The 18,476-nt window shown below is 42.0% G+C and overlaps 1 protein-coding gene across 4 annotated transcripts in view; it reads left to right on the forward strand.

The window, feature by feature from the left end:
- Positions 1-17,988, forward strand: part of LOC143284094 (beta-1,4-galactosyltransferase 4-like) — a 37,359-nt gene extending 19,371 nt beyond the window's left edge. For 3 of the 4 annotated variants that reach the window (XR_013055487.1, XR_013055488.1, XR_013055489.1), the window contains 7 exons: positions 1,213-1,448; positions 3,715-3,902; positions 8,347-8,469; positions 11,079-11,183; positions 12,982-13,126; positions 15,531-16,436; positions 16,665-17,988. Coding sequence is in view for 1 of the 4 variants with exons in the window: in XM_076590738.1 (XP_076446853.1) it covers positions 1,213-1,448; positions 3,715-3,902; positions 8,347-8,469; positions 11,079-11,183; positions 12,982-13,126; positions 15,531-15,599 (866 nt within the window). In the remaining 3 variants the exon portion in view is untranslated. Of the gene's footprint in view, positions 1-1,212; positions 1,449-3,714; positions 3,903-8,346; positions 8,470-11,078; positions 11,184-12,981; positions 13,127-15,530 lie in introns of all 4 variants that reach the window. The other variant, XM_076590738.1, reaches the window with a different exon arrangement.
- Positions 17,989-18,476: the final 488 nt, after the last annotated feature.

Raw genomic sequence — 18,476 nt, forward strand, 5'->3', positions numbered from 1 at the left:
CTCTCTCTCTCTCTCTGTATGTGTGTGTGTGTGTGTGTGTGTGTGTGTGTGTGTGTGGCCAAGGTCTGTTTTCCAGCAGTCTAAAATCAGTTATATAGACTGCTATCAGTCATACTATATCATTGTTACAGAGCCTAACTCACACACACACACACACACACACACACACACACACACACACACACACACACACACAGACACACACACCAGATCGCCAACCTGCGCATCATCGTGGACCAGTCACTGGAAAGATCAACATCATTGCCAACACACCAGTCACAGTCGGTGGAGAACCCATCAGGGAAGTGGAGTCTTTCGTCTACTTGGGAAGCGTGGTTGACCGACAGGGAGGCACGGACTGAGACGTCACAGCCAGAATCGGCAAGGCAAGAACAGCTTTCATCATGCTCAAGAACATCTGGGCATCTGGAGCAATCAGTATGAAAACCAAACTCCGCATCTTCAACTCCAATGTGAAGTCAATTCTGCTCTACGGATGCGAGATATGGCGGACAACACAGACGACGCAGCAGAAGATTCAGACATTCTTCAACACCTGTCTGAGGCGCATCTACAAAATCCGATGGCAGGAGAAGATCCGAAACGAAGATCTGTGGGAGCGAGCGGGACAGGAACCAGTGGCCAAGCAGATACTGCGGAGGAAGTGGGGCTGGATCAGACACACCCTCAGGAAACCAGCGTCCAGCATCGCACGCCAAGCCCTGACGTGGAACCCGCAGGGAAAGAGGAAGAGAGGCCGGCCTCGCAACAGCTGGAGGCGAGACACCGAGGCAGAGATGAAGCAGCAAGGGACCAACTGGACTGGAATGGCCAGAACAACCCAGAACAGTGTGATGGCGAGGGGTCGTCGATGGCCTATGCTCCACCGGGAGCGATGGGCATAAGTAAGTAAACAGTAAGTGTGAGTTATTAATGTGTTTTTTTTCCTTAGTGACTTTAATTTTGAAAAAAATAAGTGAAAAAAATAAAATAAAATAAACTGTGAAATCCAACACAACTTTGTGTGGTCTTTTTTATGTTGGGAGGTGCATATGACTTTTGTTTTGCAATCGATCTTTTGTGTGTTTTGATTCAATTGTTGTATTAAGTGCATGTCACAAGTGAGTCTTTAAGGCCTTGCCTCTCTTGTTGTTGTTGTTGTTATCATTATCATCATCATCATCATCATCATCATCATCATTATATCAACAGAGGGCTTCAAGGTGGTGACGGACGTGAACAAGGACATGGGCACCCTGGAGGACGAGTGGAGCTCGGCGCTGGGTCAGGGGGGCAACTACCGACCCCCGCACTGCCAGCCCGAGGAGCGAACCGCCATCATCATCCCCTGCAGGAACCGCTGGACCCACGTGCGCATTTTGCTCAACCACCTCATCCCCTTCCTCATCCGTCAGCAGGTGTCCTTCACCTTGTTCGTCATTGAGTTGGTGGGTCCATCCCCCTTTTACACTTTCTTTTTGTTCTTGTTGTTGTTGTTGTTGTTCTTCTTCTTCTTGGCGTTCTTGTTGTTGTTGTTCTTCTTCTTCTTCATCTTCTTGGCGTTGTTATTGATGTTGTTGTTGTTGTTCTTCTTCTTCTTCTTGGCGTTGTTATTGATGTTCCTGCTCTTGTTCTTCTTGCTCTTGTTCTTCTTGTTCTTGCTCTTGTTCTTGATCTTGTTCTTCTTGCTTTTATTCTTGTTTTTGTTGTTGTTCTTCGTTCGTTGGCTGCGACTCCCACGTTTACTCGCATGCACGAATGGGCTTGAACATGTAGTATTGGCAGGGGCGACCTAAAGACCATAAAGTTTTCTCTTCTCTTAACTTATCTTGATTTAAATTGTATCTTTTCTCTAAAAAACAAACAAACCAGTTTTTCTTATCTTATCCAATCTTATATATATATATATATATATATATATATATATATATATATATATATATATATATATATATATATATCTTATGCTACCTTATCGTATCGTATCTTATCGTATCTGATCTTATTGTATCGTATCGTATTATCGTATCGTATCGTATCTTGTCTTGTATCATCGTATTGTGTCGTATCCTATCTTCCTACAGTCAGTTTTGCTGTGTGATGACGATGATAATGATGCTAATGGCAACGGCAATGCTGCTGATGACGATGTGACGACAGACCGTCACACGTTCAAGCCTGTCATTAGTACATCAGGCTCTTGCTTGATGAAAGATAATGGTCATCGGGTAGAATGTAAAGGGGAATGGGACATTCCCTTTTACGGTCATCAGGGTAGTGGATTCATATCCATCGTGTCAAGGGCTCAACACGGGAAAGTGGGATCCAATCATGTATTGTATTGTATTGTACTGTATTGTATTGTATTGTATTATGTTGTATTGTGTATTTTTTCACAACTGATTTCTCTGTGTACAATTCGGATTGCTCTTCCCAAGGAGAGGGAGTGCTTCGCCACGGTACGCGTCACCCGTTCTCTCGTGTTTTTTTTCCCCAGAACTTTTTCCTCTCTGCGAGAACAATTGTTTTCATTGTCAGTCTATGTCATCCCGCCCTTTTAACCTTTCCCAACGCGTCAGTTTCCAGTTTACACCAACTACGTCTGTGATTCACTTCCTGTTTCACAACTAGGCGTCACAGCGTTCGGAGAAATCCATTTACGCGACGCTACATAAGCAAAGCAGATGCCTGACCAGCAGCGTAACCCAACGTGCTCAGACGCTCATTTCCCAGTTAACTCTCTCCATATGAACGGGGAAAGAGACGACGTTAACAGCGTTTCACCCCAATTACCATCATCAAAATATTGCAAGCGGAAGGCTCTTATACTGAAGAGGTGAATGTTGACAAAGAATACCACAATTCTGACGACGGAAGCTAAAGGTTGGGTCATTCAGACACCCACTAGACATCCGAGGGGTCTGTGTAGAGGAGAAGAGAGGACTGGCCGTACTGAGTGAGTTAAACTTGGAAGAAAGGGCGACATCGGGATTCGAAAACCCAGACTGTCATTGGTAGATGAGCGTCCAAACTACTCTGCCACCTTGCGATCGTTTACGGTAAAAAAATTGCACCATTTTTCACTCACTTGTGTAAACAAAGTGAGTCTATGTTTTAACCCGGTGTTCGGTTGTCTCTGTGTGTTTGTGAACAATATTGCACCTCTGGGATGGGCACAAAAAAAATAATAAATGAAGCCTAATTACATGCAAACTGCATTTACTGTTATATTTATATTTTTTGTATTCTCTAAACTTGGCATTTTGATCTGATATTCTGACCCAACAACAAGAGCAGTCATTATTATCATTTTTTGTTCAAGCAGGAACTTCTTTTGCTAAGCATGGAAGTTTTATTTATTTTGCAAACGTTTTGGTGCAGATAGTAAAAAAGGGAAATTACTCTGTAATTAATGCTAGGGGACGTGATTCGAATCTGGTTAGGACTTTTTTTTTTTTCTTTTTTTCTTTTTTTTTTAACGCGAAGCTTTATAATAACAAATACAGAACACATTTTAACGATTAGATTTTTTTTTAAAGTGTACCACAAGTGAGTCTTGAAGGCCTTGCCTCTCTTGTTCATCGTATATCTTCAGTGTCAACCTTTTCAGCAGCGAACTGTGCCATGTTGATGAAAATATAACTCTTTTTTCCACTGTTGTTTCCCCTTCACACACACACACACACACACACACACACACACACACACACACAGGACCCAGTCAGCCATTTCAACAGAGGGCTCCTTTTCAATGCGGGTGTCCGTGAGGCGATGCTGTCTGGCAACTACACCTGTTTCATCATGCACGACGCCGACATGATTCCTCTCAATGACCACAACCTGTACCGCTGTGGTCCGAAGCCCAAGCACATGTGTTCGGCCATCGACAAGTACAACTATAAGTAAGTGTAACACAACATTTTAATGTTGGCAAGTATAACTTTAGCTCTGTAACTTAATGTCTGATTGTAAAACCATGCTACTCTTCAGCTGTTGACAATTACAACTTTATGTAAGTGCGCTGCGTGGCTGTGATTGTTTTTCTCGGTGACAAAACATTTACCGTTCAGTCACTGGCAAGTATAATTCAAGGTAAGTATCTTAATGTCTGACTGTAAAATGTCTAACTCATCAGCCATTGACAATTATAACTTTGTGCCAGTATGCTCACTGGCTGTGATGGAACATTTTACTGCCTAGCCATTGACAAATATAACTTTAGTTCAGTATCTAAATGTCTGACTGTAAACCATGTTACTTTTCAGCAATGGACAAGTCTAATTTGGGTAAGTGTACTGTCTAGCTGTGATTGTTTTCATCGGTGACAACATTTTACTGTTCAGTTATTGGCAAGTATAACTTTGGTCAGCAGGCTCTTTGGCTGCTATTCTTTTCACATTGACAACATTTTACTGTTCAGTCATTGACAAGTATAATTTGGGTCAGAATCTTAATGTTTGACTGTAAACCATGTTACTTTTCAGCAATGGATAAGTCTAATTTGGGTAAGTGTACTGTCTAGCTGTGATTGTTTTCATCGGTGACAACATTTTACTGTTCAGTTATTGGCAAGTATAACTTTGGTCAGCAGGCTCTTTGGCTGCTATTCTTTTCACATTGACAACATTTTACTGTTCAGTCATTGACAAGTATAATTTGGGTCAGAATCTTAATGTTTGACTGTAAACCATGTTACTCTTCATCCACTGACAGGTATAACTTTGGGCCTGAATGCTCTCTGGCTGTAATGAAACATTTTACTGCTCTGCTTAAAATCAGTATGCGTTCTGGCTGTTGTTATTTTTTTTTTCTTTTTCACAGTGACAACATTTTTTTTCGTGCATACAGATATTTCAGAACTCAACAGCATCATGGCTGGAAAAAGGCAAACTGATGCCGAGATAAATATTTTAGTTTTGATTGATTTTTATGGTATAAAAACTTATCTATAGCCTTATAATACGTATGTACTTTTGTATAAGATGTCCCAAACCTGTTCATTTTCGAGAACCATATGTGAGAACCAGCACTGTTCGATTATGCATATGCGTTTTTAAATCCTGTTTAATCCTGGAAAAAGGAAGAAATCTGTCGCCGCCTACATCTGTATTTTGAACTGGCGCAGGAAATTCTGGACAGAAGGTACAATGCCTTGGAATTTGCATTGGTGATTTTTTTTTTTTTAATCAAATCAGGTGATTTATTACTTATTAATTGTGGACGACCCCACCCCTCCCCCGAAAAAGACAAACAAAACAGTTCCTCTTCGAGAACTAGGCCTACATTAATATGATTTGTATGGAATATCATCAATTCTTAATTCCAAAAGGCTTGAATGACACGACAGTCCCCCTAGAAAGTTGAAATAAGGTTCCTGAAAATGACGACATTTTACTGAAGCTTGGGAACGTTACGTTTCTGGGGCCCTGAAGTTGCATACAAAAAGACTGTCATGTGGCTGCTCTTCTTCACGTTTGTGTTTCTTTTTCTGTTTACTTTCTTACATTTTATTCTGTTTTATTTTTAGAATTATATGCTTTCTCACATTTTATTCTGTTACATTTTTAGAATTAAGCATTCACATATTTCTATGTATTCATTCATACGTTTTATGACACATCTCTTTATTTCTTTATGTATCCTTTTTTTCCCTCAAGGCCTGACTAAGCGCTTTGGGTTTCGTTGCTGGTCAAGCATTTCCTTAGCAGATGTGGTGTAGCGTATATGATTTATCAGAACGCTGTGACGACTCCTTGAGTGATTGAACTGCATTAACTTCCCGTTTATCAATGCGTGAGCGAAAGGACCTCGATAGAACAGTAGACTGCTCTCTATCTCCCCCCCCCCTCTCTCTCTCTCTCTCTCCGAAAAGTTGGGTAGCTATGGGAACTTCAAACACATTTTTGCCAGGGAAACGTGCATATCATGCCTGTGGAAAGAAGGATATCGGAACGCTCTCGCACAACTTCGAATGGGTGTGTCTCAATTAAAAATGCATCGCTATCGGTTTAATTTGACAAACGAAAATATTTTTTGCCCCGTATGTACTAAGGAGCCAGAATCAATAACTCACTTTTTGTTTGATTGCCAAGGTTACTCATATTCGTAGGAAGTTTTTACCCTGTTTTACCCTTTATATTGGCACAGATAAAAGGCTCTCTAAGTTATTTAATGCTGACTGCCCAGATCAGTTAGTATGTCAAAAACCGCTGTTCCGGCCTTTAGGAAAAGAGTATTAGCAGAAAAACACTGGAATAAAAGTCCCACTTCAAATTGCATGCAAATTGGTCGTTTCCAGTCGAGAAAACATATGTGAGGGTTTTTTCGTGCATTGATAGGCATGCGTGCAAGTGTGTACACGTCGAGTGTGTGTCTGTGGGTGTGAGTGCGAGAGTGTGTGGGTGTGTGTACGCGCGCATGTGCGCACACTGTGGTGTGTGTGTGTGTGTGTGAGTGTGAATGATTTTGTGTAAGGATGGGCGTGTGAGGTGGGCAGGTATTAGAACGTGAGTGTGTGAATGGATGAGTATGACAAAGTGTATGTTTGGATTGTTGTTTGTCGTGTGAAGGGTGTGTGTGTGCGCGTTTGTCTGGATGACGGCTGAATATAATGGAAATGTGGCTTTTCTTTTAATGTATATTCTCACAAATGTTATGATAGGGGCTGTTGGCCTGAGTCATTAAAGTCGTTCAGCTTTCAGCGTTCTCTCTCTCTCTCTCTCTCTCTCTCTCTCTCTCTCTCTCCACCCCCATAGTCTAGACCTGAATGTGTTCACAGGCTGACGTTTTATCAGGCCTATAGATATGAGTTTGCAAGGTGAAAATCTATCACACCATATCATTATGTTACATTTGAATCCTTTATATGTTTGCAAGGTTAACTCACTCAGTACGGCCAGTCCTCTCTTCTCCTCTACACAGACCCCTCGGATGTCCAGTGGGTGTCTCAATGACGCAACCTTTAGCTTCCGTCGTCAGAATTGTGGTATCTTTGTCAACATTCACCTCTTCAGTATAAGAGCCTTCCGATTGCAATATTTTGATGGTGGTAATTGGGGTGAAACGCTGTTAACGTCGTCTCTTTCGCCGTTCGTATGGAGAGAGTTAAAGTCTGTCACACCGTGTCATTGTTACACTTGAATCCTTTGTGTGTTATTATAATGATAGATATTTTTGAGCGCATTCCTTCCAGAAACTTAGCTCAAAGCGCTTTACAATATACATTAAACACATACACCCACACACGAAATTGCTTACAACAGGAAGAAAAAATAATGATTCGGTACACAAAAGTATAAAACATATTCACATACTTTGTGTATTACATTATTCAATCACACACACACACACACACACACACACACACACACACACACACACACACACACACACACACGCACGCACGCACGCACGCACGCAAGCAAGCAAGCAAGCTAGCACGCCCACTCGCACGCACACACACACACACACACACACCCTTACACACACACACACACATACACACACACACACGCACACACGCGCACGCACGCACGCACGCACGCACGCACACACACACACACACACACACACACATAGTTTTAAAAGTCTGAAATGAGGGAGAGGAGCGAAGATCGTGAAATAAACTTTTTCAGACAAGTTTCAATCTATATACAAACGTAGCTGAATGGGGAAAGGAAGAATCACCGACGGATCTGGTTTTTGCACGGGAAGCAAGTAGCATCCGTAAATCGGGTGCAGGGTGAAGGTCTATCACACAGGCTAGGGGTTTATCACACAAGGTTATGTTTACTTAATCATCTATGTGTGTACAAGCTGGGGGTGGGGGGGCTGGGGAGGGGGGTTAGCACACAATATAGTTATGGTCACTTCAATCCTTTATGTATTCATAGGCTGAAGGTTTCTCACACACAATTGCTATATTCACCTCAATCATTTATATCTCCACAGACTAAGAGTTTATTACACAATGTTGTCATGTGTACTTCAATCATTTAAGTTTGCACAGACTGAGAGCTTTTCACACAATATAGTTGCTTCAATCATTTACATGTCCGCAGACTGAGGGGTTTTAACTCACTTAGTACGGCCAGTCCTCTCTTCTCCTCTACACAGACCCCTCGGATGTCCAGTGGGTGTCTCAATGACCCAACCTTTAGCTTCCGTCTTCAGAATTGTGGTATTCTTTGTCAACATTCACGTCTTCAGTATAAGAGCCTTCCGCTTGCAATATTTTGATGATGGTAATTGGGGTGAAACGCTGTTAACGTCGATTCGTTCGCCGTTCGAATGGAGAGAGTTAACACGCTATGGTTATGTTTACTTGATTCAGTTATGTGTTCACAGACTGAGGGTTTACCACACTATCGGAGGCGTGGCGGCCATTACTCGAGAACAGTTCGAGAAGGTCAACGGTTTCTCCAACACCTACTTCGGATGGGGATTTGAAGACAATGACTTGTATATGAGGTTTGTTCCTCCTTTTGTCTAATGTATTCTCGTTCTCTGTCTCTCTCTGTCTCTCTCTGTCTCACTCAACCTTACTCGATGTTAAATATTGATAAACATTTGAGACATATAAGCCTAAATTTAGATTAGGTATTTCAGAAATTTAGGTTCTCATTATTATAGATACAGATTATGTTATGATAGTAATTCAATTTGTCCATTGTGTAAAGATGCACAAGACAGTGAGTTGCCAAGGGTAGCGAAACATCAGAAATACATTATTTTAAAGAAAGGAAACCCATGCGGTAAACAAGATGTTGCAAAACTTGAGCATGACTCCCAGGACCATCCGTGGAGGTATGGTAAAGACACGTGGTGTTTGCTTGTACAAAATTTCGTTGCTACATTCTGGGATCAACAGTGACAGTCTATAATGACCACAAACCACTCGAACAAATGGTTAAAGTCACTGCACTCAGCTCCAATGAGGCTACAAAGAATGCTGATGAACCTTCAATGGTATGATCTCAATGTCGTGTACAGAATGGGAAAACACACGAATCTTCCTGACACACTTTCCAGAGCATGTCTTTTAGACAAGTCTCCTGGTTTTCCCCAGCTACACACTGTCAATGGCTTGGATTTCATCTCTACCACAAAAGATAGGTACGAAGATGATATTCAGAAAAACAACAACAAAAGACAACAACAAACAAACAAAGAAGAATTAGGCCATCTGCAAGTTGTCATACAAGATGGCTGACCTGACAACAGAACTGATCTGCCACCAGTTGCCAGACACTTCTGGGACTCTTGTCGACAGTGGATCTCAGTTTACCAATAAGGAGTTCACAATGTTCTGCAGCGAATACGGAATTGAACACCACAAATCAAACCCACATTTTCAAAGTTCAGATGGAGAAGCAGAAAGTGGTGTACAAACTGTAAAACAATTGTGAAGAAAGAACGCTGATAAACATCTGGGTCTGCTAGACTACAGAACAACACCTTTGGAGGTAGTCAACCTGTCCCCTGCACAATTATTGAGTGTCGTCCGAGAAATACCAGTATGCCGCATCTTCCTAATTCTAACATCGCACAACAAAGAAGAAATCAAGCCATGTCTGGATAGACAGAAGGAGAAACAAGAATTGATCATGACAGACCACACTTGGCATGCCATGTCCCATTCCAAGCCGGAGATGAAGTACGTATGGCTCCCTTGCCAGGAACCAGGGAGTGGCAGCCAGTAGTTGTCAATCCACATCCAGCCCCCAGATCCTATGTGTCACAGTCAAGAGGCCAGCTATACCGACGGATCAGGAATCATCTATGAGCTTCAGCCAGCTCTGCAAACATTGAAACAGCAAGCCTCAGATTCACTGATGGAGCCAGTGGTCCTAACCTCGGAGACACAGTGAACTCTGATCTCACTCATAACACACAAGACAAGCTCTACAGAACTCGCAGTGGTCGAGCGCCCACCAGACAAACAAAGCATCTGAAAGCTCGAAGACAGAAATGTTCCTCCTTTTGTGTCGTAGGCTCTCTTTCTTCATTCAACTGTTCATGTTCATTCAGTTCCAAAGTTCACGTTTATCAGAGATGTAAGAGACTACGTGAAAAAAAGGGAAAGGGAAGATGTAACATATACACAATGACCTCTTAACTGCTTCTTCAACCAAGACCGAGGCTGCGCATAAGCATCATCTCTTGACCCTTGTTTTTTTAAGAATAATAATAATAATAATAATGGTATTTATATAGCGCTGGATCTTGTGCAGAGACAAATCAAAGCGCTTTCGCACCAGTCATTCACACGCATGCATAACTCTAAAACTGTAGAAACTAAAGACAAGGAAGGACAAGCAAGGGAGGCTATTTTGGGAAGAGGTGGGTTTTAAGGCCAGACTTGAAAGAGCTGTGTGGAGACTTGACGAAGCGAAAAAGGAAGTTCATTCCAATCGCAAGGTCTAGAAACAGAGAAAGAACGGCGGCCAACAGTCGAGTGTTTGAATCTGGGTTTGCGTAAACAGAGTGGATCCGAAGCCGATCGTAGTGAGCGAGATGGAGTGTAGAGGTGAAGGCAGCCGCAGAGATAGGAAGGGGCTGGTTTTTTCATTGGTAAGTTCGTTAGATTCATTCCGCTGAGGCATTTTTGGAGGCGCAAGATACAACTTTCTTCCACGCAGTGACATCACACACACATACACACACCGCTTGACAAAGTGCACTGCAGTCAGGGGAGACTATGCTGAAAAGTAGTAAACAGTCAAGTTTCTCCAGCCAAGCTTTTTAGTGATGCCAAGAATGTTTCTTTTATCTACCCTCGTAGTTCTTTTCCATTTTTTTTTCTCGAGGCCAAGATGAAAAAAAAACAAACAACAACAACAACTGATAGCCAAACCTGTTACCCTCAGAGATAAAATTTATCATCCATTTCTTCTCTCTCTCTCTCTCTCTGTTTGAATGCATGAGGGTAAAGTAGATGTCAAAGTATGACAAGTTGTGTGTGTGTGTGTGTGTGTGTGTGTGTGTGTTTTGTGTAAGTGCCTGTGTGAGTATGTGTATGTTTGCGTTTGTATGTCTACATATGTAATATATATATATGTGTGTGTGTGTGTGTGCAGGTTGCATAAAAGAGGGTACACTGTCTATCGTCATCCACCAAGAGTAGGCCAGTATCACATGATTTCTCACAGTCGAGACAACGGCAACGAAGTTACGGAACAGACGTGAGTACACGAGACACAGATATCCACCACAGCAGATTTTGAGTTGGCATCCTGTTACGTCATAACTATAGCGTTTATTTGATTGGTTGATATTTGTATTTATATAGTGACTGTCCACGGTCAATGTTTCGTTTAATTTAATTGATTGATCATTGTTTCGGTTATTTTTATTTATTGATTGATTAGTATAAATGTTTATATAGTGCCTGTCCTCGGTCAGAGACCAATTTCTAAGCACTCTACAACAAAAAAATATTTTAAAAAAAAAGAGAGAGAGGCAAGGCCTTGAAGATTTACTTGTGATATACTTTTTTAAAAAAATCCAAGCTTTTTATGTATTGAGAATAATGCATTTACTGTTATATTTATATTTTTTGTATTCTCTAAACTTAGCACTTTGATCTGATATTCGACCCAACAAAAGATCTGTCATTATTATCATTTTTTGTTCAAACAGGAACTTCTTTTGCTAAGCATGGAAGTTTTGTTTATTACAAACGTTTTGGTGCAGACAGTAAACTGGATTCCGTTATAACGACCAAGCAGTTAGGGCAGCAAAAAGGGGAGCGAAAAATCATATAGATAGTATAAAAGTATATTGCCCATTGTCATACAAGGAAATAAGCAATATACTAGAAAGAGACTTTTATAGGTGCTTGAATTCAAGTCTAAAACCTCGTCAGTTGACTCTCTCAGACTTTGGTCCGATTCGCAGACCAATTCTGAGCTTAGCTCTCAGACTATTATCAAATTCATTACGGACCAAGTATTGTTCTAATGTCAAGTGTATATGCTTTAATAACCTGACAATTGAGCATATAATTTTTCACTGTAGCTTGATGAAGCCTTTTGTACACGAAAGTGTGTCTTCACAAGAGACTGAGAACGTTGCTGTTTTTGACTTTTTGCATTCATTATCAGTTGTTTCGCTTGTCAGTTTAACGACTTCTCTTTTACGAAGTCCTTTAAGTAATTTCCTGTAACTGTATTTAGAGGGTTTTTTTGTTTGTTTGTTTGTTTGTTTTGTTTTTCTTTCAAATTTCACCCACATTTTTACCCTCATTTGCCCAGTTTCCCCAAACCCTCCATTCATCCACATCTCCCACCCCTTCTAACCGATAATACTCAGATGTACTCATAAATACTTTTACAAAATGTCTTCAATCACCGATATGTGTGACGGGACATTAAACAAAAATTCCTTCCTTCCTACACACACACACACACACACACACACACACACACACACACACATGTGCGTGTATGTTATAGTTGCTCTCAGCACGACATTTTTTTTCCCGGGGACAACTCTGTTGTTGCCGTTGTTATTTTTGTCGTTGTTATTGTTGTTTTGTTGTTGTTGGTTTTTTTTTTTGTTTGTTTGTTTCTTTGTTTGTTTTCTTTGTTGTTGTTTTTTGTTTGTTTTGTTTTTAACTCCTTCCATACGAACGGCGAAAGAGACGACGTTAACAGCGTTTCACCCCAGTTACCATCATCAAAATATTGCAAGCGGAAGGCTCTTATACTGAAGAGGTGAATGTTGACAAAGAATACCACAATTCTGACGACGGGAGCTAAAGGTTGGGTCATTCAGACACCGACTGGACATCTGAGGGGTCTGTGTAGAGGAGAAGAGAGGACTGGCCGTACTGAGTGAGTTAAGCAAGCGTAGTGTAGCATGTATGCGCATAATTGTCACTTTGGCGCCTCCTGAAAACTAACACTCAATGTCGTCCAGCATCTGTATGTTTTGGGTTTGATGTAAACAAAGCACACAACAGGACATCTTCACGTGCAGGCAGAGACTGAGGAAAATCAACGGCACAGTCCGCTGGATGGACAGGGACGGGTTACGACAGGTGTTGTACCGGAGAGACTGGATCCAAGTGGATCCCTTGTACACCTGGATCAGAGTCACTGTCAACGAAAGGGAGGTCATTAAGGTAAGAGGTGATTATTTTCATTACTTAATTACGCATGTACGTACGTACTCACTTATATACTTACCTACTTGCTTCCTTCATTCCTTACTTATTTGCTTGTTCGGTTGCTTACTTACTTACGTACTGATGCACTGACGTACTTACCTACTTACTGCCCATCATCACTTCTGGCACATGTAGGGCAGCAACGAAGACCCGCCATTCTTGTCCGTTATGGACCAGGTGTTGCTAAACCGTTGCTCAAAGAATCTAATTCAAGGAAACAGTGCTTTTTTTCAGCACAGACATAATTATGTACATACGCTCACATATAGAAGTCGATTTAAACTCACGTGTGCATATGCACACACACACACACACACACACTCACACACACACACACACACACACACACACACATGCGGCTTTTGGGAGTACAGCTCAAATTTCTTAACACCATAACTGCAGGTACTTATATCTCTCGAGCCTGGTTAACGCCGGGATATGTCATAAAACGAAGCGCAGAATACAGCCTTGTCACCGAGTCTTTAACCTACAATAGACCTCCACAGCAGCAGTATATAAAAAAGCCCTATTATTTTGTGTCCTTTCAGACCCTGCTCTCTTGATGACCTGTTTTGATCACCCTCCACTTTCAAGTTTAGCGTTAGTTCCTGTCAGTGCCTTTCATGTTGGCAGATTCCAAAAACAAAAGACAAACAAAAAAAAAAAGAAAAAAAAAAGAAAAAGAAAAAAAGAAAGAATGAAGTGGGAGGGAGGAAGGGACAGACAATCAAGACAGACAGCAATGCATAGTGACAAAGACACAAAGTCCAGTTCTTAGAACTGACCCCAAACTGGCCAGCAACAGGAGAACTAAGGGCGTAAAACGTGTCCACATTGTGTCTCAGGATAGATAACAACCCTCGGCAGATTACTGCCCCTGAAAGAACCCCAGCACTTCGAGCAAAACAATACGAAACATGAATCGCGCACGAAACACCGACTGAGCATCATGCAACTACTAAATGAATGGAAATTTATCTTCCAGTCGCGAGTCACATATGATTATCTTGTTTATTTACAGGCGTCTAAGACTCAACAATAGAAAAATGTCATTAATGAATCATTTACATACAGTTTCATTTCGCATTGCTGATATTGTTTTGACAAATAAGTCAGATTCGTGGGGGGCTGTAGTCTGAGGGACGTGACGGTCTCTCTATGGTAGGGATGTTCAGTCTGGCTCCGTAACTGAGCGATTATTGTCCTCGCTTGTAGATAATGTTCTGCGTAATGTGGCTGAATCACAACAGGCACCACTGAACACCACCAAAGTAACTCAGAAGTAGCACAGGATCTGCTCTGGAGTGTAGCCTGCTGGTGCCCAATTCACGTGGAAGTCGTAAACAGAAACGCCCGAATAAAAGGTATTGTCCGAGCGAATCTGACGACCCGACATCGTTAGATCTCTGTGGGTTGCTGGCGCTTTGACTCTGACAGACGAAACGAACCCGCGTGACTGATCAATAGATACATAATTGAATTGATGGATTGATCAATAAGTAAAGACCCAGTTAAAATCATTACAGGCTATCTTGTTCAACTTTCCCATATTTCAGCAACCAGTCCTGTGGCTGTGTGTCTATGTGTGACTTAAAGGAACAAAGATAACTCGACTGCTTTGTTGCTTCCCAGTTTTAATTCTGACACAGTTCAGCGGTGTGTGGAAACATGCTGAATGTTGCATATTGTGTGTTGATTGGGACTCTACACGTCTTGGCCTGGCGTTGTGATCTTGAGGCATTCTCTTTTTATGTGATTATTTAGATGAGGGTTTTTTCTGTTTGGTTGTTGATTTTTTAGAGTGCTGCATTTTACGTCTGAGATGTATGCGTATACAAAGTCAGTCTTTCTTGTATGTGATTCGTTAATTACGCATGCCATGAGTAATGTGCGAATCGTATTATATAGTTTGCATAATCGGTTTGATTTCATTTATCTTGTTAGAACTTTAATTTCTTTAGTTTATTCGTTTTGCTGACTGGGAATTGCACAATGCATGGAATATGCTGTTATGAGATCTGTGCTATGCTAAATACACGTGCATGATTTTTTTTTATATAATCAAAGTGTGTGTTGTCACGTGGATGAAATGTTTTTTATGTAAACATAATTTTGTAACTTCTTAGCATACCCTTAACCCGGATGTGGCCTCATCGGTCAGCCAAACTGAACATCATCAGTGAATGAATAACCAAGATGGACAGCAAAAACAATACCGATAACAACAACAGCAATAATGATAATAGTAATGGTGATGGGAATCATCATCATCATTATCAACACTGTAAGTAATGATAGATTGTTTATAGATAATAATATGTTTTAGATTAATAAGCTAATGTTTGAGCTTTTTTTTCAGAACCTGCCAGCAGCCTACAGAAACATGTACACAAAAGGCTTGACATTTATTAAACGACCATATCCTTAAAGCATCAAGAGGAGCAGGAGCAACAACAACAACAAAAGAAGTGTGCTGTTATCTGCGATGACATTTGTGTCTGATAAAGGCGTGCTTTTGTTTTCTTACAAACTAACAAGTGGAGTGATGGCCTAGAGGTAACGCGTCCGCCTAGGAAGCGACAGAATCTGAGTGCGCTGGTTCGAATCACGGCTCAGCCGCCAATATTTTCTCCCCCCCCCTCCCCGCCCCCCCCCCCCCCCCCACTAGACCTTGAGTGGTAGTCTGGACGCTAGTCATTCGGATGAGACGATAAACCGAGGTCCCGTGTGCAGCATGCACTTAGCGCACGTAAAAGAACCCATGGCAACAAAAGGGTTGTTCCTGGCAAAATTCTGTAGAAAAATCCGCTTCGATAGGAACGCAGGAAAAAAAAAAAGGGTGGCGCTGTAGTATAGCGACGCGCTATCCCTGGGGAGAGCAACCCGAATTTCACACAGAGATATCTGTTGCGATAAAAAGAAATACAAATACAAATACAAATACACTGGCTGTAATATTGTGAGACGAAAAGAAGCAAAACGACTGCCAGCACGTCATTTCAAAACAGGGAGAGAGATGATGAGGTGCAGTGCGGCAAGAAATGTGTACATTTTTTTTTTTAATTCTTTCCTCTCTTTTACTTTTGTTGTCTCTCTCCCCCACCTCTCCCACCCTCTGTTCATCTTTGTGGTCTTGCGCTGTGATATATGCTTCTAAATATGTACGATTATGTTATGTATATTTCCATAATTATTTCGTACATTTTGCTGTCGTGGATGATTTGCTGTTTCCCTTTTCTCATGCTTTTTGTTTTCCTTCTTTTAAGTAACTCACTCAGTACGACCAGTCCTCTCCTCTCCTCTACACAGACCCCTCGGATGTCCAGTGGGTGTCTGAATGACCCAGCCTTTAGCTTCCGTCGTCAGAATTGTGGTATTCTTTGTCAACATTCACCTCTTCAGTATAAGAGCCTTCCTCTTGCAATATTTTGATGATGGTAATTGGGGTGAAACGCGGTTAACGTCGTCTCTTTCGCCGTTCGTATGGAGAGAGTTAATGCAGAGGGCCGGATGTACAAAACATTCATCTACACATTGGAAAACCGATTGTTCTTACTCCTGTAATCTCTTTCGTCAGTTTCAGGTTCACTTTCCCGAGGAGGCGTCACTGTGGTCGGAAAAATCCATATACGCTATACCACATACGATAGGCATTGCGTTAGTCAGGCTTTAAGTGCATGTATATATAGTTGTATATCTATAAGAGTGGATTTCTTCTACATAACTTTGCCAGTGGACAACACTTATATTGTCATAGGTTCTTTTTCAGTGCGCCATGTGCGTACAGCAAGGGGATCTCCGTTTATCGTTTTATCCGAATGACTAGACGCTCATTCTGATTTCCCAGTCAAACTTGGGAGAAAGGGCGAAATTGGGATTTGAATCCAGACAACCACGGACACTGTGATGGCGGATAAAGGTTTTAACCATTCAGCCACCTTCCTTCCCTCGTGAAATACTGATTGCAGGTGGCAAAAATGAAGTTCCCATATCCAGAACAGTGACCGATTTGTGATGATTAATCAATGACTCACATAATCTTCCATCTTATACATCTGTGTATGTTGACAGTCATCTGGAGTGTGTAATGATGAGATTTCGAGGGGTGTTTATTAAATATTTCCACTGATCCACTTCCCATGGACTGAGAGGAAGACACTTGGCAGTTATTAGTCTTTCTCTACATAGGTACCACCACGGGTGACACATTATACCCTTCGCTTTTTGCAGCTGTGAATACCTTTGCCTGTAGAAGTATGCAGGTTGCACCAGAAGCTACGACTTGACCTAAGAGATAAGAGTTTCCTCGTCTGGGAAGTGCTTGACCTTCAACAATGGTTAGAAAGAAAGTCAGATGATGCGAGGTTGGGAGGGTAAGTGGGGCTGAGGAAGGATCTTCTATCTGCAGGACCTTGCTTCCATTTGGGCAACATGCGAGTTGTGAACCGGGCCGTTGTCTTACAGGAGGCGGGCAAATTTGTATCATTTCATAGCAGTCCTCCATAAGCAGTTGGAGTGAAAGGATGAATAAAATTTTAATCTATAATCATAGATAATAACATGGAAGAAAGAAGAAACTAAGAAGAGAAACAAGAAAGAAAAAGAGCGTATTGAAGAAAGGTATCTCCACTAAAAAATCAAAGAGCAAGAAAAGAGATAGAGAACACACACAGCGGTTTATTTTGCACATAATTTGGGGGGTCCTTACCACCCTCCTTTACGCCAGCGAGACCTGGACTTTCTACAGCAGACACCCCAAACAGCTCAAACGCTTCCACCTGAGCTGTCTCTGTAGACTCCTCCACATCAGGTGGCAGGTGGAATGAGCTGGCCTCTGCAGCGTCTATACCCTCCTGCAGAGAGCCCAAGCCAGGTGGGCTGGGCACATGGTAAGAATGCCAGACAGCCGACTGTCTAAGCAGCTGCTATACGGAGAACTGTGTCAGGGTAAGCGCTCCGTTGGAGGGCAGAAAAAAACGCTACAGAGACTGCCTCAAAGCGTCCTTCAAAGACCTGGGCGTCGACATAAACACGCGGGAGACACTAGCTCTGGACTGTCCAGCCTGGCGCAGCAACATCAGCACAGGAGCCCGTGCAGCTGAAGCCAGGCGCATCACCGAGGCGCAACGAAAGCGTGCTATACGCAAGGCCCGAGCAGCATCCCCACTGCCACAACAGCACCCACTCACTTGTGTTTCACATGTGGGCAAGTCTTCGGGACCCAGATTGGCCTCACCAGTCACCGCCAGACACGCAGCCACCGATTTTCCATCTGACTCTTGAAGCCATTGTCATCTTCGAATCC

The sequence above is a fragment of the Babylonia areolata genome, chromosome 7, assembly GCF_041734735.1.
Source record: "Babylonia areolata isolate BAREFJ2019XMU chromosome 7, ASM4173473v1, whole genome shotgun sequence".
Lineage (NCBI taxonomy): Eukaryota > Metazoa > Mollusca > Gastropoda > Neogastropoda > Buccinidae > Babylonia > Babylonia areolata.